Source organism: Argentina silus (genome assembly GCF_951799395.1).
Source record: "Argentina silus genome assembly, chromosome: 12".
Taxonomy (NCBI): domain Eukaryota; kingdom Metazoa; phylum Chordata; class Actinopteri; order Argentiniformes; family Argentinidae; genus Argentina; species Argentina silus.
The window spans coordinates 9904810-9929556 of NC_139666.1; the positions used below are offsets into that span (position 1 = coordinate 9904810).

Sequence of the window (24747 nt, forward strand, 5' to 3'; positions counted from 1 at the left end):
GTTCAGGGTGATCCTTCTCACTCAGAGATTCATTGATTTATCCCTCACCTCAAATGTACAGCAACGACAATATCGACAGCTCCTCGGATGCTCTTTAGCCTTACATTTTATGTAAACCGTTAAAGCCTAGCTAGTGAGTTGTGAAATGGTCTGTGAAAATGTTACTACAGACCTTGCTCCAAGCTGTTGTGAGTCTTCAACTGCTGAAGATCACCATAGCTTACAGTGGAGTGAGAAAATACCTCAGGTAATCAGCCAGAAGGCCCAAGGGATGAAACGCTGGGCCAAGGGATGATTTACTTCTGCAGAATTTGCTGATTTGTTTATTTCTGCATTATTCAGAAAAATCTAGTTTTAGTTAGTTCAAGACTTATTTTTAACTTGTATAATGCAGCCTTTTTGTACATGGAAGGTTGTGTGCTCTAATTGGCAGACCACGGGGAGCCAATTAGAAAGATGTTTTCGGTGTTGCGCAATGGCATTACCGCTATGTAATGTATTATCTAGATTGTAAAGTTCAAGTGAAAGTTATTGGCCAGGCTGTATGAGTTGTACCATGGGTGTGGTAGCCTGCATCTCATAAAACAAACATACTGTAGGTGTGAATATCTAATCACAGTTTTGAGGCAACATTGCACATTCAAGGCCCAGCAGTATTCAGGAGGCATGTTAGATTTCTTGGATTCTAAATATTTTTATTGTACTACGAATGGTCTTCCTGAAATTAAGATGTTTTTGGACAGAGGGTGATCTGGTATGTCCTAGGTGGCATGTCAGGTCAGTCTGAAAGGCTGCCCCCCCCCCTCCACACACACACACACACACACATTAAATACACATTCTCCTGTGCCTCGATGTGGGAAACCTGAGCCCAGTGCGCTGAGTGCCTGTCACAGTTCATTATGGAGGAGAGGACATTAAAGGTGGTTGAAAAGTGGCCTTCTGCTTGAATTGGAGCTTCACCAAGACAGGAAGCCCACAGGCCCCAACAGCCAGGCAGCAGTCTGCAGGACGGACCGCTCATTACCCCTGCACCTACGTCAGTGACATGACCACAAACCCATCTGTCACAGAGCCAACGGGCTACTGGGCTCCAAACATAACAAGGCAGCAGTCAGAGAATTGACTTTCATTAATAGTTTACTCTCCCAAATACAAGCATGTCATCCAATTGATGTAGAGGGTTTACGTTTCAGCCCTCGGTGTACTTAATAAGCCGGGACTGTTTGTGGTTTCATGTCACCTATTGTGACTGGCCAGCTCAGGTGTAGAGTTCTGATTTAATGTGTTGAGGAAAGGAAAGGGGGCGAAGTGAATGTGATGTTAGTAGTCTGGTTACCGGCCAGACAAGTCAATGGAGCCCAGGAGACTCCAATTCCCTCTAGTCAGCAGCAGAGCAGTCTGCTCCTCCTGAATACTAATGCAATCTTCTGTTCCCCACAGAGGGAGACTGGGCCTGAGAGTCCGTGGCAGGCTACTGCTATTTAAGATCACGTCGGGTTGTTGTGGAGACTCAGTGTGCTGAATCAAACATGGGCCTTCACATGGCCTTCAACATCCCCAGCAGCCATCACGGTCTGAGAGGTGGCCTTTCTGTCTAATGTGATGCCATTTAGAGACACAGAGTCTGACTACTGGACAGTAATAAGCACCAACGTCCTTTCTTTTCAAATTAAGATGCGATTCTTTATCTCCAAGATAGATCGACCAAATAAACTTGGGAGCCATAAAGTTAAACAAACATTTAGTCTTTCTTTTAGGTTTTGAATTGTAGACGGTCATTCCATTTACACACACACACACACACACACAATCTCATGTCTCTCCATCTCAGACTACATCCTGGTAGCACTCAGCCATGGAAACAGACCCAGTCCCGGGATATTCCTCATCCATCATCCAGTCTCTCTCCTCATGTGCTGCTCTGGAAAATTCAGTGACCAAAAAACAAATGTCCACAGTGCTGAACACACATTGATAGATGATCCTGTCGATTGAATCGGAGAAAAATAAATAACCCTGTTGCTGCACTCTGTAAAATGGCCACATTTTCCGTTCTCCAAGCAGTGGAACACATTTTCCCTGTACCAGTGGTACTGTGTGTTTATAATTTAAGGTTATATCCAACAGTCAAAGCAACAGGGTCTCACCCTAGTAGGATTTCTAAAGAACTGCTTAGGCTAGTGGCGAATAGATTCACCCTGCTGTTAACTGTCTTAACTGCAGGTTTGTTTACTTAAGCTTAAAGTGTTACAGTATGGCAAATAAAACCTTACCCCTATCCCTACTCTAACTGAATAATATACATTTAGAGAGGCCCCAGCATTTGGCATCGAATACTCTCGGTTCCTCTATCAGCCCAGCTTGATGACTCCCGAGTAGCACCGGCCCTCAGCCGAGAGACTTCGACGACTCTTGCTTCCCCTTCCAAGTGAAGCGGTCACTCAACCTCCAGCAAGCCTCTTGCCAAAGTCCCAACTACTAACAGCTATGGATGATGCCAAGTGCTGATAGAGCGAGGGCAAAGTCTCAAGGCAGCCAAAAGGGAGCCTCCTCCGATGCCATCAACCTCCAGGCTGGGGGATTCCTTGTCCGAATTTTCCCCGGAGAGAACTTTGGTCGCGTGCAGCCCTGACTGGGCTATACCTCCTGGTCCTTGGGTCCGTGTGCAAATCCTTTTCAAGGTCATCCCATTTTATACCTATCCTCCGGCCTGAACTCTTCCTGGAGCCCCTATCGGACTTCTTTTTCCTTCCTCACATCGTATTTTGGACACACCTTCCCCTTCTGGAAAGTACCTTAGGAGGATATCCTCTGCTTCCTCCTTATATCCTCTCCTTACATCCTCTGCTTCCTCCTTATATCCTCTCCTTACATCCTCTGCTTCCGGCCTGGTCAGGTTCCTCTGTCTCTCTCTCCCTCTCGAAATTGATTGTATTTCAACATAAACAACTTTCAATCATCAACAACAATCATTAAACATATTAAGACCTTTCAACATTAGTCAACCTTGAGTCATTATGTTGGTTACACCTGATGTCATTTCAATAGTTATATTTGTTGTTATATCATTAGTTATTTAGTGTATCTTATTGGTTACATTCGATTTTATTTCAGAACATCATTACACCACACAGACCCGCCTGGAACCACCCAGGTGGCATCGCAGGTCGAGGGAGGTCCATATTTTTCGACACCAGCTAGCTTTGATACACACAGATGAAAAGAAGGTCACGTGTAAACTCAACGGCGGCCAATAGGTTGTTATGGACTGAATTAAATCAGTTACCAGTCCCGTTTAGAATTGATCTTCCTTTAACCGGGTCATGTTTTGTGTATATACTGTATGTGTTTGTTTGTGTGTGCTGCATTCATTTGGGTGGGTGGTGCGATTTAAGCACCGGTTAATTGTTTCAGTCCCTTCTATTGCACTTATGGGTGGGGTATAACACACTTACGGGGTTAGGGCCAAAAGTAGACAACTGCAGACTTTTGGGGGAGTGTTACATGAAGCAGATGTTGTTTAAAAGTAGGGCGAGCGGAAAATGAAAGGGGTTGGGTAATGCTTTTGGACGATGGAGGTCTTGTTTCTACACATGTATGAGTTTAAGCAACACATGGTTGCATGGCCTGACACAACACTTCTCTGGAAGTCACTTTCAAATCCAATCTCTTTGTTTGTGTTCTCATTCACCGAATGGAGTCACTGTAACGGAATACAAAGGCGTCCTTGCAAATGAGGGGAAAGAATGCCCTTGGATGTGTACAGTATGTTTTATTGAGAGGCCTGGATATATGTGAAAATGTTGTTATTATAACTGTTGTTATAATGCTAGCGTTGTTTTACACTCTTAGTAATGTCTTATGGCCCTGCTCCACTACAACCATCCAACATCGTCATCAGCCATTGAGGAAATCCCCCCTTTTGAAATCAATGAAAGCTTCTATACCCTGCATTGCGCTCAAGTTGCATCACATCCAATGGTAGTGTCCAAGCCCAAGCTCAAGAATCGACAAGATTCAATTCTCAATGGCTGATGCACCCGTCCATCCAATCTTGTGCATTGGAATGATGCCCCCTCCTGCTCCTCTCCGTTCCCAAAACAATGTGTTCTGTGTATGTCTGAGGGCGTCACAGTTGATACGCCGCTGATATCGAAGCAACTCAGCACGTCTAGTGGAGCTATGCCGTTAGTCTCTGTACTTAGTCTATGAACTGTAGGCTAGTATTTCAGAGAACCATAACCACATAACTTCAGAGCAGAGGAAGTTGAACTGCCTCAAAGATAATGTGTAGCACTGGGAAGATTAATCTCCTCTCCTCTGCCTCCCCCGTCTCCCTCTGTCAGAGTGTACACTGCTCGTTGCATGTTTGTGTGCATACTGCAATCCCATTGAATAAATGACACACACACACACACAATTGGCTGTGGTGCCTGGGGAAGTCTGGGGTATTAAGTAGTGCAGAGTGAATATATTTGATGTTGGTTATTATAAAGGGGTCATGGCTGGTCTCGGGAAGAGATGGCTCGCAGGCTGGCAGTCCAGACGACAGGCCAGGGTTAGATCATCAGCCCCTTCCTCTTCTCCTTTCCTTCTGTCAGACTCATTAAGGAGGCACCCACTCTCCCCACCACTCTCTAACCTCTATATGTCACAAGTCATCATAGCCTCCAAAGCACAGAGCAGTTATTCATAGTTTCTTTTTTTTTTTAATCCTCTTTCTCTGTTGATATTGTCATTGTAGAGTACTGTGCTTGTAGTGTTTGTTTTGTTGGGAATGTAATTAATTGTGAAATGTCTCTCTCTCTCTCCTAGAGTTCTATGAACCTTCCGCCGGACAAAGCTCGACTACTGCGTCAGTACGACAATGAGAAGAAGTGGGAGCTCATCTGTGATCAGGTAGGATTTTAAAGGATGTTTAAATTGGATATATGTGTCATCACTTCACAGTATGCGCTTAGAACTTTGCTTTTTATGCACGGTCCGTAGTAACAACACTTCCACTGGTGGCGCCTGATTTCCAAAACCTCTTCACTTTATTTTGGCCAATAACACGTTCACAAAATCATAGTTTGGGATCTCATGCCGTACACGCCAGTGATTCTGTCTCAAGTGAAAACCGGAGCTGCGGGCACACTCTCTAGTGTTGTGCGAGCCCTCTGCCCATGCTCCATTGGTTACCCCCATTGTTGAGCACGCTACTCCAGGCCTCGGGGCACTGCCCTGGCCTCGCTGGTCAAGTGGGTGAAGTGGCCCTGCTGTCTAGATGAGTTGGCCAGGAGAATGCCGCAGAGGGAGAAGGGGGCTGGGGGGGGGGGGGGGGGGGGGGGGGGCGACGACGGTTGTATGCAGACTTGAGTGCTCAGCTCCAACCCCCTGTGCCAGTGTGTTTTCTGCTTCCCTGAGCAGAGGGAAAAGAGGAGAGGGGGACCACCAACCCCTGGCTCAGCCCAAGTTGGTACCATTGATGAGCATTGACCCCGAGCTGAATAGAGCTAGAATAGGCACGCTATGCGATTTGCTGGTCATTTAACAAGTGCACGACCTGTCGACCTACCGATCGAGTTGTATGTTCATGTTTCTGTCCATTTTCTACGTCTTCCGCGTTCTGACGTGACGCTTAGTTGTTGACATTAGCAACTCCGAATTACTTTCCTTCCTCCTGCTGAAGGTTGATTAGTGTGGTACATGCTGCTGTTTATGGATTGGCTGATTGAATTCTGGATGGAGTGGATGAAATGACTCATGAAGTCGGGTTGAAAGGGTTAAAAGGGTAAGATCACCTCCCCTACAGAGTGCAGGAATCCAGGAAACAAGGTTAAACATAATGACATTATCCCCGACATTTCCACTGTGGAGATGTTTTTGTGTGTAGGTGTCCTCTCTCATGCCAAAATTCACATTCTTACCGATAGTTGTGCTGCATCTATGGGACATATATAAGACATCCTGTAGTCTAGGACATAAATGCAATCTTAGTTCACAGTTACTGCTAATTTTTGTGAAATTTAGACCCGTTCCAGCTTTTATGATTGCTGTCAAAACAACTGACCCATGAAAGCGCACAGACTAGATCTATAACATGTTTTCCGTGTTGTATTTATTGCTATGCTGAATATCTTTATGTAACCATGGTAACTGTGATGTAAGGAGAGGAGTGAGGATGACAGGTACATTTCTTTTGAAAACATATCTCTGCTGGAAACATTCAGAGAGAATGAAATATTAATATGTTGTTAGGACAACTATGAGGATGTATTAAATATGGAAGATGCTCTCAAAATGAAAAGGCTGTCAGGAGATTCAAAGTCGCACAACAGAACGGCTATGATGAATTCATCAATGTCCAGTCATTCCCTCAAGGGATGTCATCGGATGCTTGATTCAATCGACAAAAAGATGCCCGGGAAACGGTCTTCTCACATCCCCACGATAGACGTTTCTCAGTTGCGTGGTTTCTCTAACTTCCCGAGTCAGCGAGGAGTTTTGTTGTTTGAAGCATTCATCGTACTTCATCTTCAGCCTTTTAGAATATATACCCCTTGGAACTATCTGTCTCTCAACTTCTCCTCCTCCTCCACAACACATGCAAGCCCTGCTTCCTCTATTGTAATGAGCTGATAGATCAGTTGGCTCCCCAGTATGGAGCAAGTTCACTGATTTCTCTCACTCTGTCTTCCCTTTGAACTGCCGCCCTCCTTCCCCCCCTCTCCCTTTCTCTCTCTTCCCTCCTCTCCTCCTGTCCCTGAGCGGAGCTGGGATTGACTCGGGGCTTCAAATGCGGGTTCTAATTACCGGCAACACACTCCTCCTCCTTCTCTTTATCTATCTGGCTGTATGAAGCTCCCTTTCCTCTCTCTCTCTCTCTCTCTCTCTCTCTCTCTCTCTACAGGATGTTACATAAGCCCCTGGCATGGCACCCATTTAACCCCTGGACTCCCTTGTCCCACGCCGCAGGTGCAGAGGAGCGAGAGCCCAAAGCCCAGATGGTTTCCAGATCACTAGTCTAGCTGTATCCCCCCCAGACGGCTTCTATGGCTGTCACAGACCCTGCAGGAACTCCTTTATACTTGCCCCTATCAATCTCATATAGTGTCTGTACTCTGTAGGCCAGCTACGGACAGTGTATTTCCTTTTTCTTTTTCCATTCCACTGTAGTGGAAAGTTTGTACTTACTCACTATATGATACGAGCCGCCTCTTATATGCTGTCCTATATCAGCTAGATAGGTGACATATGCAGCCTGTCTGTGTGTCACCCAAAGGGCTTTTTACTGTATGTTGTTTTTATGGGAGCAAGCTCTCTTTTCCGAGGCTGCTTTCTCTCTTTCCTGTTATTGTGAGAGTCACGCTCTCGTTCAGGGATAGATATAACATTGAGGCCAGTATCATCTCACAGCCAACCCTGAACACCCACCCACCCCCCCTCAGAAGGCAAAAAAACCCTCTTCAAACAAATCTGCATGTCCGTAAGCTTGTCTTTCCCCGGTGACCAGGCCAAGCTACATGTAGTGAGTTATTTCCCTGATTGCCGCTTATCCGGTGATATACGCATTCCCGTTTACTGTGGACCAAATACCGATTCCCGCTCGCCGTGATCCCAAAGCCGGCACTAATCTCTCTTACGTGAATTCAGAGCACCGTGGTGGGGGAAGTGGCCCTGGGCAGCCAGCATGTCTCCTGAGCTTTTAAAAGGCACATGCACCTATACATGCACTCACACACACTCGCTCCCTCCCTCTCTCAGAGTCTGAGCACGCTCCCAGGACAACAGAATATAAATCAGAGTCTGATCAGAAGCTCAACAGTTCTTCAACCCCCCCCCCCCCCCTCCCCGCCCCCTGTCTGCTACCTAAAGACCAGCCTGCCTGCCTGCTGATAATTCAATATCAGTACAATGTCGTTTGCCTGTGTATGCTTAGTTCCAGTTCATTAAACCTGAAGGCCCTTACACACCACACAGCCCACCTGACACTGACAGGATTAGAGCAGCATACGGAGGCTGGTCACGTCCCTCCTCTGTGTGAGTGGAGGGGGATGAGGAGTCGCTCAGCCTGACTGCTCTCCAGCCTCTCTCAGCCACTCACAAACACAAGCCTGTGATTCACATTGATTGGATGATGACTCGCGAAAGGTGCTCCTCCACTTGTGTTCGATTTGAATATAAAGAGGGGCTCAGTATCAACATGAGCTTCTATTGGACATCTGTTCAGACTAGAGTTCCATCAGCTGATCTCTCTCATGTTGAGGCTAGAGAATAGAAGCTGTTCTGTGGTAGTTGAACTGCTGTGAGTGAGTGTTGACTTGTTAAATCCTGCAGCACCCGAGTCCAGCATCAATATTGAATACAACAATAGTGATTTGATTTATCCCCCAGGCATGTGGCTGGGCTCAACTCATAGCTTCTGCTAATGATGGTAATAGGCAAGTCAATATTTAACATGGTTTATTTATTTTTTTAAAACCCCTCTGCAATGAGCTTAATAACTTCAAATTGACGACAATATTGTTCTCCCTCTCTCTCTCTCTCTCTCTTTCAGGAGCGATTCCAAGTGAAGAACCCCCCTCACACATACATCCAGAAGCTGATGGGCTATCTGGACCCTGCAGTAACCAGGAAGGTGAGTGTCAGTCAGAGGTCTTATTTGTTCTATCCTACTGATGGTTAGTTCCACTGCCTCAGCTCTTCCTTCCCCTTCCCCTTTCACAACCTTCCTAGTCCAGTCCACACCAGGATATCCCCAGCATGATAGTAGAAACAAGACTCACTGGCCCTGAGAAACAGAGGTTCACCTCAGAACAACTTTGAATTGGCCTAGATGGTATCTTTCCCATTAATTTGGTATTGAGTTAGCCAGATTTCTCCCAATAGTTTATTTGTTTGTCTGTAATCAAGTTAATATTCCAAAACTGAAAATGGTCGACATAGAATTTACCACAAAAAAAATTAGTGGCGGCTACAGGTCAATTGTGAGGCATATGGTGAACTATGCCTTTAACATGGTCTGGCGGAAGCGAGACATAGCTAGACTGCCTATAAGTTATGAGATAATCTCCACTACTTGATGGCAGCCAGCACTGGCTGGTTCCTTGGCCCCCTGCAGGAGGGGGGGGGGGGTTTCCAGAGCAGTGTGTCAGCCAACCTGCAGGGCCTTGCCAACGTTAAGACTTCTGGCCCACTGAGAGAGGGAGTGCTGCTGTGAGATGGGGAGTAAGTTGTCTCTGCGATAAACAAATTAACGGAGAAACTCTGGCAGAATAACAGAAAATTGCTCTGGATAATTCAATTACTCTGACTGGAATTAAAGTTTCAGAGCAACGTGATGGTAAGTCAGAGGAGCGGGAACAGACCTGACCTGTATCCTGCTGTGGTTATGACGTCTGGTACAGAAATAGACACACGCCTCCATCCCCTCTCCCACTTCACCGAGCTAACTTAGCGATACGTTAGATTATTCATTGCATTTCATTTTTAATATTTTTGAAGTGCGTCCATGTCTTTCTCCCTGATAGAAGAAGCAAGGGGGAATAGCGATGTCATGTATCTTGTATATTGACATGGCTTATATTTTGGCACCACTTTTGGCACCAATGCATTATCGAAGTCCTGTCTTGAGTTTGGGGTGTAACATCACCTCGCTCTCTGATGATGACTTCAAGATAGAGGAGAAGAAGACGGAAGAACAGTGGCAGTGTGAAGAACAACTGAGTGGTGAAAGAGGAGAAGAAGGGTGGGGGGGGGTTGAAGTGCTCATATTGTAGTCAGATCAGATGGAAGAGTGTCAGGCTGGTTGGAGTAATACTGAAAGACGGGAGAGGGGAGAGTGGGGTGCGTTGGTTGAATGGGAGGACCAGTCCCAGATGAGAGGGAAGGGGGAAGTGACTAGGTTTCTCTCTCTCTCGGTGACTAACACTTAACACGGCCATGGCTGGAGGATTTAACCCAGACAGCAGGGCCTGTGTTCAGACATCCCTCTTCTTGTTTGTCTAACTGAGCTGGCCCGAGTATAATGTTCTCCCCATTTTGATTGAAACCGTCTGTCGTACACAGGGTCCGACCCGTCGGTACCACGTCCTCTTTATTAAGACACGCCTCCCTCTGTGACAGGCGCCGGGCGGGTTTGTGAAAAACTAGCCTGGCACTGACCCCCCCCCGCCCCCACCTCCCGCCATGTTAATTTCCCCATAGCAGCCCATGAAGGGCAATGGAAACCCATGCCATGGTAAGCGAGAAGCTAGACTCCTGTGAGAAACTTTTGCAATCTCCCCCAAGCTCCTTCGCCCCCTCTGGAGTAGACCGCGTTCCAACAATAGTCCTCGTGTCCCTCACGGAGGTCAGCAGCTTGCACCAGAGGGAGAAACAGAGGGAGAGAGAGAGGGGGAAGAAAGAAAGAAAGAAAGAGGGAGAAAGAAAGAGAGAGTTATGGTTTTACATTCCTGCTCAACCCCCTTTTTCTTCAGACTCAAACAATTGCCACTTTGTGCCTGTGCGAGAGTGCTGGAGGTCATTGCCTCCGCTTTACATATGCAGGCTCCGGTGCATTCCTCTGGGCAGCTCCCAGCCAATAGGCAGCCAAGGAGGAAGGGGTCCATTCCAAAAAAAGGTCCCCAAGAATGTATCAGCCATTGATTTGTTTCCAGAATGACCCCATCGCGCTCCCCAACTCTCTCCCCTCTTCTTTCCTTTCTTTCCTCTCTGCCTACAGTACTCTCTTCCCTCTCTTTCCCTTCTTTCCTCTCTGCCTACAGTACTCTCTTCCCTCTCTTTCCCTTCTTTCCTAACTGCCTGCTCTCGCTTTCTCTTCCTGCTCTCTTGCTCTCCCTCTCTTTCCCCATTCAACCCCTCTTTCCTCTCTTTGCCTGCTCTCTCTCTCTCTCTCTCTCTCTCTCTCTCTCTCTCTCTCTACCTCTCTCTCTCTCTCTCTCCATTCTCTCCCCACTTTCCTCTCTCCCCCTGTTCTCCCCAGCTCTGTTCTGCAGCTGGTAGTACTTAGTGAGGAGCGGGGCGTTGTGAGGGGGGGGGGCGGGGGGGGGTTCAGCAAGGAGGGTTCAGTGAGCTTGCGCAGTACCCCTGCACACACTCTGCTTTCCACACAAACACACAAAGGGCTCCTCCTTAATAAAAACACTCTGTTTCTCATCTCCCCATGTGCCAAACACACACCGCCCTAGCCCAGAGAAACTCTCTGGCAAAAAAACCTGGTCCAGCCTGTAATACTGGGGCCTGGGCTCTGTTTCCTCTCTGACACACGCACGCACGCACACACACCGCACGCGCACACACACACCGCACGCACACACACACACACACACACACCATGGAAAGTGTGAGACCCATCCAAACTGGGTGTATACTGGGAGCTCCTCTGTCATTGGTGATGCAATGATTTCACTCTGTGTCATCAGGGAGGCTCTCCTCTAAGCCTGATCAACGCTGGCCAGGCGCAGCGTTGATTATTAGTGAAGCTATTCTAACTGTTGCGTAACAGGCTTCAGGCCCTTTGTTTTGCATTAGCAGGTCTTTTTGTCTGAAGATGAAAGTGTTGAGACCCCTCCCCCTGCACACACACACACACACGCACACTTCACATACTTTATTCACATGCAGTTCATACATTTCATACACGGTTACAGAGCTTTCTCCTGTAGTTGTAACCACGGTAACAGTACAGGGCGAGTGTGTGTGTGAGTGTGTGTGGTTGTGTGTGTGTGTGTGAGTGTGGCGTGCGCAAACACAATTTTAATGAGTTGATTCTATCAGTCAAACAAGAGGAACCGCATCTCTGCAGAGCACAAACATGAGTAAATAAGATAACATTTAAAGGTTCCATCAACAGGCCTGTCCATTAACTTCCAGGTAACTTCCATTTTACCCCCAAGCCCGTGTTGAATCATGTCTAATGATAAGAGGAACTTACTGATATATCTTTTTGGTGGATGTGAATATATACTGTATGTGTCTACTTTCACAATTCAATGTCATCCTAGTACCTTGAGATAAAGGCTGTTTCCTCAACCTTCTTGTCATAATCATTTCTCAGCCAGCTTATCTAAGCCAAACAGCAGTTCAGTGGGTACCGTTTGATTTAAGGCTCCTAAACCAACGTCACAGTGTGATGAAATATGAACAGTTCCTTTCCTTCTCATCTTCTCTTCCAGAAATTCAGACGGAGAGTGCAGGAGTCGACCCAAGTCCTGAGAGAACTGGAAATTTCATTACGGACCAATCACATAGGGTGAGTAAGTCTGAGTATGAGATGTGAGAAGGTTGTGTGAGCGTCAACACCCACTGGTATTAGACCGGGGGGAACGTCTGGCATTCCAGACACCCAGAGAAACACAGGCATGTAGGAACTGACGTTTACCCCTAACCACCACCACCACCCCCACCCCCTCCTCTCTCTCTCCCCCTCCCTCTCTCTCTCCCTCTCCCCAGAGCTCAGACCTTGTATCACACACCCCTGCCCCAATAAGATTGGATCCCTTTGTAGAATTAACGTATTGTTCATGAACTTATTTAACATGGCAAGAAAGAAACACACTTCGTTGTAATACTGTCTGAGGCTGAGGTTAGAGTGAGGATGCATCTTAACGGTCCCTCCTAAAGACCTCTTCACCCCCACTATACCCCCCTGTACAAGTTTCTCTCCTATTAATAAAATAAATTCTTTTAGCATTGTCTGCCTATTGACTGCCTATGGCCCCTGGTCTGAGCACTGATTACTTTATCTTATGATGACTGATGAATAGATGATTTACTTACTTAAACAAGTGTATTTGTTGTAAGTCGCTTTGGATAAAGGTGTCTGCTAAATGCCGTAAATGTAAATGTTATACATTTGGCTTTGTTTTGCACTGTGGAAGATCACAGGAGTTGGTGACTGTATACAACAAAACAAACCAAAACAAATATGGAGGAATTCATGAAGACAAACAAGCTTCGACTTGTTTCAAATTATGCTTGTACAGTGCTCTTGCTCTCTATTGAAGATCAATATCATAGTCATCTGCAGCCTGATATTTCAAGAATGTGGTTAGCATGGCTTGGGGCGGTCCAGGTCTGCCCTAGTGATTGGGGGTAACGAGGACAGCTGCACGCTGAGAGTTTGAGGCAGGATGAGGGACAGCAGGAAGGCGCGTGGGCTGACTGGACAGAGCGAGGTCACCGGTGACACAGCAACAACTGACAGCAGATTGTGTGACCCTGTCAGAGACAGGAAGACACGGCCATGAGACCGGCCTCCAGTCCTGGCCTGTTATCACACGCACCCCCCCCCCCCCCCCCCCCCCGCACCCAACACACACACACTCTCAACATCACCTCTCTCTCACACACACACATTTAAACATGGATCCTGTATCTCAGAAAGCAAACCAAACACAACAGGAGCCAGAGAGGATGTTCACCAGCCAAAACAAGCCGGGAGGGAAGGCATTGTTTATGCGGATTAACTCGCGCCTCGTTATAGTGACCTCATGTTGCTAAACTAGATTACATTAATAATCTACCTAATCTAGATTAGATAATGAAGTATTATCTTTTTCCTAGAGCGAGAGGGGGAGGCTGAGAGAGAGAGATGGGGGGGGGGGGGGGACCAGTAACCATGCAACCAGTAAATAATCAGTCCTATTTTCAGAGGTGAAGACGAGACAGATTCTATCCATCATCAACGTATAATAGAGAGGCTGTCTCCTTGAGTGGTGCTGCTGCTGTGTCCGACACGGCCTTGCTTACTGATTGTTTTCACATTGTTAAACAGTGAACACCACGGACCTGTTTTGAATGGAGGGCTTGTACCGTCCTGTGGTAATGATTACCATGTGCCTGTTTAAGGTCAAACACCTCCTCCACACCTAACACAGCCCAAACACAGCCCACCATTTTCAGTAGCCACCCGAGTCAGCATGTAGCTTAGCTTCACCAAAGGGAAGCCTATAAAGGACCAGCTTGTAGAATACTGGGCCTCCCACAAGTGTGTGTACGTCTCCTTGTTAGCGATCATGAGTTCTTCTCATGGCCTGGGTGTCATTACTGTATGTTTATCCTTTGGAACTGTCTGAAATCGCGCCACAATCACGGCCTGTTAAAGTAATTGGGGGGGGCCTCCCTTGAATAGACATAATGCTGCTTGAGCTGTTAATAGGTAAAGATAAAGACTTAGTCAGTCACCGCTGCTCATGAATATGGAGATCGGAGAGTGTCGGTCGCTGTTGTTTGCCAAACGCCTATCGTTTCTCAAAAAAATCCTGCTACGCTTTTTCCACGTCGAGTGCAAATGAAAGCGTGGGGAGTGCTGAATAGGTGGCCCACTTTAGCATCAGTGGGGAAGGTGAGAATGGGCTTTTGATCATTCTCCTGGCAGAGCTGAGAGAGGTGTGTGTGTGTGTGTGTGTGTGTGTGTGTGCTGCCGTATACCAGGCTGCCTCCCGTGCTTTGTAGTCCCTGAAACAGCTCATCACTATTCCTCCCAGGGAATGAAGGGAAAAGTCAGAGAACAGAGGGGGAATCTGCCCTCACCCTACCTCTGAATCAGGATTTATTTATCTAAACAGGTTTCAGAGCGACCTCTCGTCTAGTGTCTCTTGATGATACAACGGTTGAATTCATGACTCTTCTATATGTGTGTAAATATGTGCACAGAAAGTTATGTGCACTAAGATAAGCCTACATAGATAGGCCTGTCTCTGTGTATGGTTCTATCGTATGTATTGTGTTTATATTATTATATTGTTGAGTAAAATACTCCTTTCTCTCTTTAATTCAGGTGGGTTAGAGAATTCCTAAACGAGGAAAACAAAGGCCTGGACGTGCTGGTGGAATATCTTTCTTTTGCACAGTACGCCGTCACGTAAGTCACTCTCCTCCATCCGTCCCTTCTCTTTTCACTCCATACGTGCCCTCATATACGCCAGCCTGGACAATGGACACAATGAGCCTTTTCTGTTTAATCACTGATGCATCCCCTCCACACTGCCTGGTTTTCACAGAAACACTGAGTCACTAACCAACGCTGGGCCCGACTCCCGAGACGTTCGCCCTGTGTGGCATAATATAACTATAGATTCTATTCATAGATGACGCGGTTAGTAGTTACAAGGTCTCCATTCAGAACCAACGGTGTTTTTTTGTTTAAAACGTGCAGTTAAATGTTTAATTTACTCCCAAACCATATGTTAGAATGGTCTCTGTCTATGTTTGGAGTGGTTTCCCATAAATGAGTATTTACCTTTCAGACTCGTGATCCCGATGGTATGAGAGTCCGCAGCCTTTTCTATTAGGAAGTAGCCACAGTTATATGGGAATTATACTGCCCTCCTGAAAGTTGCAAGTCTGCATTTCGTTGTCTTTGTAGTTGTACTCTGCACAATGACAATAAAGTTGAATCTAATCTAATCTAAAAAGAAAAGTTGAAATCATAGGGGGTTAGGGTTACACACTCTAACCTGTACTAGAATAGTGGGGCTAATTTGTAATCAGTTCTCCAGCTGTACTTGATTGAGCTTGCCTCGTGCACTGGAACCAAGTGGAATGGTCCCAAAAATGCAAATCCCATCCACCTGGTGCTCCAGGCAGGTTCAAGCAAACGCTTGAAAACATATTTAAAATGCTCAAGCCTATTTAAAACCATAAATACTGTTTGAACTCGGGTCTGTTATAGTTCCCCCTCCACACAGAGACTGTTAATAATAATAATAATAATAATAATTAATTTAACAGAGGTGGGCCTCTCTTCTCAGAAAGCGCAGTGATGTACATTGCAGTTCTCTAAGCCTCCCTGTCTGTTCTCCCATCTACAGGTTCGATGGTGACAGCGTGGAAAATAACAATGACAGCTCAGTGGACAAGTCCAAGCCCTGGAGCCGCTCCATAGAGGACCTCCACGGGGGGAGCAACCTCCCCTCCCCTGTCAGTGGGAATAGTATCTCCCGTGCCGGACGACACTCCACTTTACGGTATTACATACACACACACACACCCGTACACAAATTCTCTCTCTCACACACACACACACACACACACACACACACACACACACACACACACGAAAACACATCATATGTTTCAGACTACAAAAAAAGTCTGTAATATTATACATTGTCACTTGTCACAAAATGTCTCCAGGTCAAATCCTTATTGTAAAAGCATTACCGTGTGTGTTTCACTGATACACATAGTAACCCTGATCATAATTGTTATAGTTTGATGCTATGAATTTATGTATTTATAAATCCCATATGATGGTTCTGAGAGGTCACACAGTTCATGTGATGTCTGAAAAGCTCTATTGTGTAGTCATGGGTTCTTTAAGTCTTTAAATGGCTTAGGCACTTCTCAGTGTGCCATGGCAGGATCGGGCGGCTTGTCCTCCTCCCTGCCTCTCTACGGACCCTCTGACTCATAATGGCCCTGTTATGAAATATGATACTATGAAATGTGATGCATCGCTGACAATGTGGTTCTCCCGGCTGCCGAAGATCATGGAAAGTCCCCTTTTTGGAATGTTATGCAAGCCTTAAAGATTTTATAAAAACCGGAAATGTATTCTAAAAAGGGAGTGAAAAAAACTAATTTTAACATTTGAAATCCTACCCAGTACCCTTCCTTAAAGCAGGGTAATTTCATTTGGATTAAAGCAGCAAACATGGTTAACACACATTAAGTCTCAAATCTCATCCAGTTCTGGATATTTTTGACTTGTGTGTGTTAATCCCGCCTGCCATTCCAATGATATATCGTTGTATTTATTCCCATTGACTTTTATAACGGACTCGTAATCCTATTGTCTGACAATTCATTCACGATGTAGACTTTTTGGCCAGCGTAACAGTTGCTTCTGTTCAGAGGCTTTTAGGGTAATGTTTGTTTTGCAGTGTAGAATTAAGAATTAAGGATAAGAAAGCTAGGAGGCTGGGGGTGATGAACTCTACTGTATCGACAGTTCAAAAGTTGACTTTGTTCTGTCGTGACATTCCTTCATTTCCTTCATAGTCTCCTGTTCTGTGCTCCGGTCTTCAGCCCCAGGCAGGTCTAAGCATCACGCTGCTGCCTGATAGCTTTAGCTGCTGCTCATTTCCCTCCTCCCTGCTACACACACACACACACACACACACACAAACATACACTCACTCACACTCGCGCGCACACACACATACACTCTCTCTCCCCCCCCCCCCCCCCTCGCTTCTATACCTGCCTCCCTGCTTACACTGCCAAGCTTCTAGATGGCTGTGTGTGTCAGGGATGTGAATTATGTGTGCTGCCTCCGTAGTGTAGTGCTGCTCACTGTCGAAATTGGATTTAGAACTAATGTCTTGTTTGTCCCTGCATTGTTTCTACCTGTGCATTCTTTTTATGGCTTCTAAAGCAGTACAGCGTGCGAAGGCTAGAGGCTAGCTTTCTATAAAGCTAACAGTTGAAGAATGTGCTGGGTGATGTATGCTAAGCTAGTAGTTGTTGCTAGTCCTAAACCTAAAACCAGTCTGTACTTTGGATGTATGAACTAAAATTGTCCACTACTCTTTAGTCACTTCCTAAGTCGTTTGTTTACACACACAGAGAAGTCAAGGTAATTAACAAAAAATCGTACCATTTAATACTTGTTAAATTATTTCCAACGTACAGAAACCTTACCACCTGAGGGTTTTTAGTCCCATTCTAAGTTTTATATCCCCCCAGAATGTTGCAAAGTTTTGTAATAATTGTAATTTTTTTTTTGTCATATTAAAAAAATGTATGTGTTTTCTTAAAATGTCACTGGAAACTCAAAGGACACCGAGCTCTATGAAATGCAAACAGGGTTCACAAAGACGATGGTATGTTTTCTCCTCAGCTTTACTCAGTTAGAAACATGTAGCTCTTACTGTAGTTTCTTGCTGTGTTTTCTAGACGTTTCTAGAAGTGTTTGCTATAGTCAGATGTGATGTGACTTAGAACATCCTGTTCTGTCATCGGAAGTGTGGAAAGACCATGACCAACATAGCTTGAAGCCTTTGAGGGGGAATCTTTATTAGTTGTAGGTAACTCACGTCAGACCTGTCAAAGCAAGCCTGAGTATTGCGTCAGGATGAATAATGTTTACTCCATCATTTCACCATTCATCATTCCATCCTGGGCGATTGAGGAAAGAATTCTCAAGTCTCTCTTCCTTCAAATGTATACTCACCTAACCAAATGCCATGATGCATGCTCGCAGACTGTGTGTGTGTGTGTGTGTGTGTGTGTGTGTGTGTGTGTGTGTGTGTGTGTGTGTGTGTGTGTGTGTGTGTGTGTGTGTGTGTGTGTGTGTCACTCTCTCACCAAACCAGTGCATTAATGTAAGGAAGCTTGTTTTGCACTGCGTAGGTCCTACATGCATGTCAATAGAACAAAGAACATGCACGTGCACACACACACACACACAGACAGACACAAACACCTGCACGCACACAGACAAACACACACACGCACATTTTTATTTTGCTTTCTTTCTTATATTTTACTTCGACCAAATGCCTAAACATGTTGCTGAATGCCTCGCCTTCACCTCGACAATGAGAAGCGTCAGGCCATGGAGACCTATCATCCACTGGGCTTAATTGTTGCTTGACTCTTTCAACAACCTTTAATTTGTCCTTATTTACCCTCCACCTGAAATCTTATCCTCCTCTAGAGCTACGTTGATATGAGCAGTGTTCAGTACTCACATACACGCACACACACACACACACACACACACACACCACACCCATGTTGTGTGACTCAAGCAAGCGCCGTGCCCTCAGGCAGCCTGGCTGACATGAATCAGTGTGTGTATCTATAGCCTGGAGATACCTTTTTTTCCCCCGGAACCAGGGCTGGTAATAGCCTTGTGACACGGCTGAAAATAAACCTTGTTTTCACCCTGTTTTCACCCTCCCCATCTGTACTGAGCAGCGGCTGTCTGTGTCTGTGTCTGTGTCTGTGTGTGTGTGTGTGTGTGTGTGTGTGTGTGTGTGTGTGTCTGTGTGCGTGTGTGCGTGCGCCTAGCACTCTCCTTTCATTGTGAGGAAAGCGTCAGACTCCGGAGAGAAAGGCTTCTCTCTGGTTGTGACCACACAAAGCTGGGCCGATCGCTCCCTTGCATGCAAATGACGGCAGGCCATTGTACTAGTTGTTAGTGATACCTTTGTTTTAATTTAACTGTCCAACACAATGCGGTGCGGGGCTCCCCCTCTAGCTGTAGATTACACTGCCTTTGTGTGTCTTAATCTGACGTGCCATGGAGTTTAATGTCTGCTCTTAAAGGGAGGGAGGGGGGGAGGGATGGGGTGGGGGTGTATGGGGGGGGGGTGTATGACTATTGTTTACAAACAGCATCTGTTTATGTGTTTACTGAAGCCATGTGTTGACTGTTGGTGTGGATTCCGTGTGTTTACGGTGGAAGCGCCGTCTGTCTGTGTTGTTTCAGTTGTAACACGCTGCCCAGCCGGAGGACGCTGAAGAACTCCAGGCTGGTCTGTAAGAAGGACGACGTCCACGTCTGCATCATGTGCCTGCGGGCCATCATGAACTACCAGGTGAGGGTGGACACACACACACACACACACACACACTCTCACTCACATATATGTATACATACATACATACATACATCAACACACTCTCACTCACATATCCATACATACATACATACATACATCAGCTAAATGGCATATATATTATATATATTATTATATTACGTGCGCGCATGCACGCACACACACACACAAAGACCCTCTCCCAAATTGAATTTGTCGTCTGCCATGTTTTCAGTGACAGATCATTTCTCAAGTTTCTGTTTACAGTATTACGTAAAAGGAAACACTCCCCTGATTATTAACTAGCCCTCTCATTTTCTCTCCCTCTCTCTCTCTCTCTCTCTCTCCCTCCCTCTCTCTCTCTATTTTTCATGTGCCAGTATGGCTTCAACATGGTCATGTCGCACCCACATGCTGTGAATGAAATTGCACTAAGTCTCAACAACAAGAACCCCAGGTAAGATATACGCGTTGGTTGATACATCATCCATGTCAGTTTCTACGGTCCTACAGTCAGCATCTCTCCTCTACTGCCTGCACCAGCTCTGTTCTCTGCCAGTGGAGCCAGTCAGTGCACCTGTTCTTTAAACACCCCCGTCCAGAGTGTGTAGTGTAGCCAGTGTTGCCAGTACTCCCAGTGTTGCCAGTACTCCCAGTGTTGCCAGTACTCCCAGTGTCCAGCGCTCGCCCATTCATTCTGGTAGGTCAGGGCACCGCTGATGGCACACTCTCCAACACTGGCAGCTGCACAGAGTCAGACAACAGGGGGAGTCTTTTATTGGGGGGTGTGTGTGTGTGTGTGTTGTTAACATTGATGCTGGGGCTTAGGGACTTCCTCAAATAGTTGCTCACCTCAAATCATCTGTCACATAAAGTCTCCAGTCGTGTGTGATCCAGGCAGAGAAATCCTCAATGAATGAGCTGGCAGAACAGAATGCCCCCTCTCTCACTCACACACACACACACACACCCCTCATGGGATTACTACTGAAGGATTCATTCAGTATACCTTTCATTTAATCCCTGGGATTAGATAAGAATGTGTAACCATTTCATATCCAGCAGTATAAAGGGGTATCTGGTAAAACGGGTGATATAGTCATTTCATGTTAGAAATGATGGACTTCATTTCACCTTTCAGTGCATGGGTTTGTTTTGATACCACACCATGTTTATGTTTTGCCCTGTCTGTTTCTCTCCTCTCTCTACAGAACCAAAGCTCTTGTGTTGGAGCTACTGGCGGCAGTTTGTCTAGTCAGGGGAGGACATGAAATTATCCTCTCTGCGTTCGACAACTTTAAGGAGGTATGGTGTGTGTGTGTGTGTGTGTGTGTGAGAGAGAGAGAGAGTGAGTGAGAGATGAGGGTGGGGGTCTTCTGATAAAGATATGCTATTATATTGCAACTGTGTAATTTCAAATAGTGAGTCATGCAGAAAGAATGTGCCAAGCAGACCTGAGACTGGTGAATTCCAGAGCAGGATAGCATCTAGGAATGCGCTTTCAGTGCCGTCTCAATGGCTTTAGACACAATCCTCTCCATTTCTCAGCTGGAGAGCCGTTCACCTGGCCCCCCCACAGAAAACAGCGATGTATTTCTTCATGATTTGACGAGCGCATCACAGCTATAATGCTAATATTGACAGAGCTCTGTTATATGGCCCCGTCCCACCCTGTGTGTCTATATCTGTATGTGGAAGGTATTTTAGCCGCCATAGAAAGAAACTGGGTCTATCGTGAAGTTGCCTCCCATAATAGCAGACCCATTTGTAGGCCTCCCTGTCCCCCCCCTGGAAACTTTGGCAGACTGCAGCTAATGCAATATTTACACCCAGGATGAAATATTAAGCGTTACTCCGTTCCTGCGGATCAGGTGGTGTTCGAGGTGCCATAGTCACTTTTACTTTTAGAAACCAGAACTGCTCTTAGTTGTAAAAGGTGGGGGAGATGGACTTGTGTGCTGTTTAACTGTCAAAGTCACTAGGTAGAGCCAAAGTCCATGTGTTTTGGATGCAAAATATAGTAAAAGGGTGTGTTTTATGTTTTACGTTGGCTATTGTTTGGTGTTATTGCAGAGCTGCACTTTCAGATAAGTATATGGTGTTGTTGAACCAGAGTTGGTTGTTATTAAGGGACTCTCTCTCTCTCTCTCTCTCTCTCTCTCTCTCTCTCTCTCTCTCTCTCTCTCTGGAGGAGGCTTGTCTGACTCTTAACTCCTCGTCTTGTGTCTCTTGGCCCTGGGGTGAGGGGGGTTCCTCCAGAGTGGGAGAGCAGGGTGCAGGATGGGGCACAGCGTATTGTGAAGAGGTCTTTGGTTATGCACTCTTCCCTCCTCCTCCTCGACTCTTTTTTTTATCTCTCCCCCGTCTTTCCTTCCCTGCCTCTGAGCGCTGTCTGAACTACAGAGCCGTCTCTCTCTCTCGCTCTCTCGCTCTCTCTCTCTCTCTCCCGCTCTCTCTCCCTCTCTCTCTCTCTCTCTCTCGCTCTCTCGCTCTCTCTCTCTCCCTCTCTCCCGCTCTCTCTCTCTCTCTCTCTCACGCGCTCTGCTGTAGATATGGTAATCACAGAGGGGGAAAAATAGGTCATGTCTGTTACAAAGCCTATGATGCCAGGGGAGGTTTCTCATGCGTGGTTCCACTCTAATGTTACCAGGAGTGATGGTAGTGACTAGACACAAGTGCAGGAATGGGCTTAAACAAGCCAGACAATTATTGAATAAGGATGGTATAAGAAACATTTGTAATTGATGGTGAAAAATTGTGTGTTCAAAAAGTCAATTCCTTACCAACACGTGACTGATGCATGGTTTGTGTTGCAGGTGTGTGTCGAGACGCAGAGGTTCGAGAAGCTAATGGAGCATTTCAAGAACGAGGACAACAACATTGACTTCATGGTACATTTCCACTGTAGCAGCTATTGATTGTTACATAACTCATCATAGAGCACCACTGCCTGTCCACACTCGGAAACTAGTTTTTCTTTCAGTTATTTATTAATTCCGGAAGAGTCAAGAAAAACGAATCTTTCATCCCTCAGACCGCCAACGGTGTCATCCATCATCATAATATATTAGAACCAAACCCTGTTGCCTAACATTATAGTTCTCGCTATAGTACGGTTGTAGGAGCCCACGCCAAGTCGGTAGTTTCAATGCAGAATCTTACTAATTAGTCTAACAGAGATGGATTAGACACACTGTGAGCAGAGTATGCCAGTGATGCATAATTTTCTCCACTATGCTCTCTCTCTAAGTCTCTCCATTGATCGATGTGTGCCTTCTAAGGCAAACAGATGCCGTGTTTGAATAGGCCTTGTGTGCCACAAGTCACAAGTCAGCTCCGAGCCTCTTTGGTAACCCGACAGGCATTTGACAGGAGCACGAAAGCAAACAGATTTGTCGGAGCTGGCATCTCACACCCGATTGACTCTGGAGTTTCTTAAGGAAGTCCATTAAGCCGGTATTAGAGGGGTGTGACAGGAATGGGGACCGCCTTGTTCCAGTGTGTACATCGAAGGGATTCTCCTTGATCTGTTTATATAGCCACCAAAAGAGAATTTGTTGATTTGTTAATGTGTTTACTTGGATCCCCATTAGCGGTCACGTTAGCATTAGCTGCTCCTCCCGCACACAAAACACTATAGCTGCAGCACAGCCAATCACAGCCCGTAGTGTAGACAGAGACGACCACAGAAGAGACAATAACATAAATTGTATATATTTCTGTTCGTGTGTTATTGCATGTTACAGTATAACAGTGACATCTGTCTGAACCGTCTGCTTGTTTATTCCCAGGTGGCGTGTATGCAGTTCATCAACATTGTGGTGCACTCAGTAGAGGACATGAACTTCAGGGTGCACCTACAGTATGACTTCACCAAGCTCTGTCTGGACGAGTATCTAGATGTAAGCAGAAACAGACCACAGGGAAAATGTACAGATGCATGAAAAAAAAATGAACTGTCAGCTCAGCTGTGAAGCATATCTTCTCATGACTCTCCAGTGCCCAAATAAATGTGGTCAATATCGTGATTTCCCCCTATTTATAAAGCCAGCCAATTCCATAAACCCATTGCTGCCTCACTGGAGAGAATTAATCAATGCAGTCTTTAGCAATGTTGCCCTTGTGCAGCAGACCACAGTCTAAATTATATTTGTTTTCTTTCAAATACTTAAGCTGTGTTTGATTGAGCTTGGCTGGTGCCATGATGGAACGAATGGAATTGTCCCACAAGTCCAAGCCCCACCCATCTTGCACTTCTGACAGGCTCAATCAAATGCAAAAAGAATTTGAAAATAAACAATTACTGCACAATAGACCTAGGATCAAATACTAAACTGGCTCACTCAATCCATCTCTCTCCCTGCCCTCTTGTGTGTCTAGAAACTGAAGCACACGGAGAGCGACAAGCTACAGGTGCAGATCCAGGCCTACCTGGACAACGTGTTTGACGTGGGCGCCCTCCTGGAGGACGCCGAGACCAAGAATGCAGCGCTGGAGCGCGTGGAGGAGCTAGAGGAGAACATGTCACATGTGAGAACCAGAAACCACACACACACACACAAACAGACATATTGGGTCTCTGGCACTGGCTCTCTCTACCATACTCTCTCTGGACGACACAGACCATCTGACTCCTCCTCTCAAAGTCTTTCTACTCCACACTTAAACTTGGACTTCTACTGTACCTGGCTGCCTTTATCATACTCACATTCTCACTCCTTAATAACTCCAATATACTTTTTTTTTATTTTTTTTTTTTTATTATTATTAAAAAATTATTATTAGGTCTTCCTCTAGTCTTCTTAGTTGTTTATAGTGTATTGTTTTTTTTCTGGTTTTGTTTGTATTTTTTAAATGAACTCAGTTCTATGCACTATGAGATTGAGCGCTTTACAAATACAATATATTATTACTATTATTATAACTGGTCAATGACTGTCCCCATGCTCCCTTCTCTTACCCCTTAATAGCCCTGTCCAGGCTGTTCTACCGTAGTGACTGTGACCGCCTGTGACACAGTGACACCCTCCTGTCACCACCCTTCTGTACCACGGTGTTAGGCAGTGATCTGACAGCATGTACAGTAGCCGTCTTAACCTCTGTCAGTGTGGCTTCACATCACATGCCTCTCGCCCTCTCAGGACGGTAGATTAGTCTCATGCTTTCATTTAGCCTGGTGCCTGCCCCAGCTAAACATAACCAACAGTCT

General features: G+C 45.9%; 1 protein-coding gene across 4 annotated transcripts in view; it reads left to right on the plus strand.

Moving 5' to 3' along the window:
- Positions 1-24747, plus strand: part of fmnl2a (formin-like 2a) — a 49410-nt gene that overhangs the window by 13196 nt on the left and 11467 nt on the right. For all 4 annotated transcript variants that reach the window (XM_083682395.1, XM_083682393.1, XM_083682394.1 and 1 more), the window contains exons 2-12: positions 4819-4902; positions 8543-8623; positions 12162-12238; positions 14768-14851; positions 15801-15956; positions 19430-19538; positions 19919-19995; positions 20750-20843; positions 22355-22429; positions 23330-23440; positions 23919-24068. In XM_083682395.1, the coding sequence (XP_083538521.1) occupies positions 4819-4902; positions 8543-8623; positions 12162-12238; positions 14768-14851; positions 15801-15956; positions 19430-19538; positions 19919-19995; positions 20750-20843; positions 22355-22429; positions 23330-23440; positions 23919-24068 (1098 nt within the window). The remainder of the gene's footprint in view (positions 1-4818; positions 4903-8542; positions 8624-12161; positions 12239-14767; positions 14852-15800; positions 15957-19429; positions 19539-19918; positions 19996-20749; positions 20844-22354; positions 22430-23329; positions 23441-23918; positions 24069-24747) is intronic.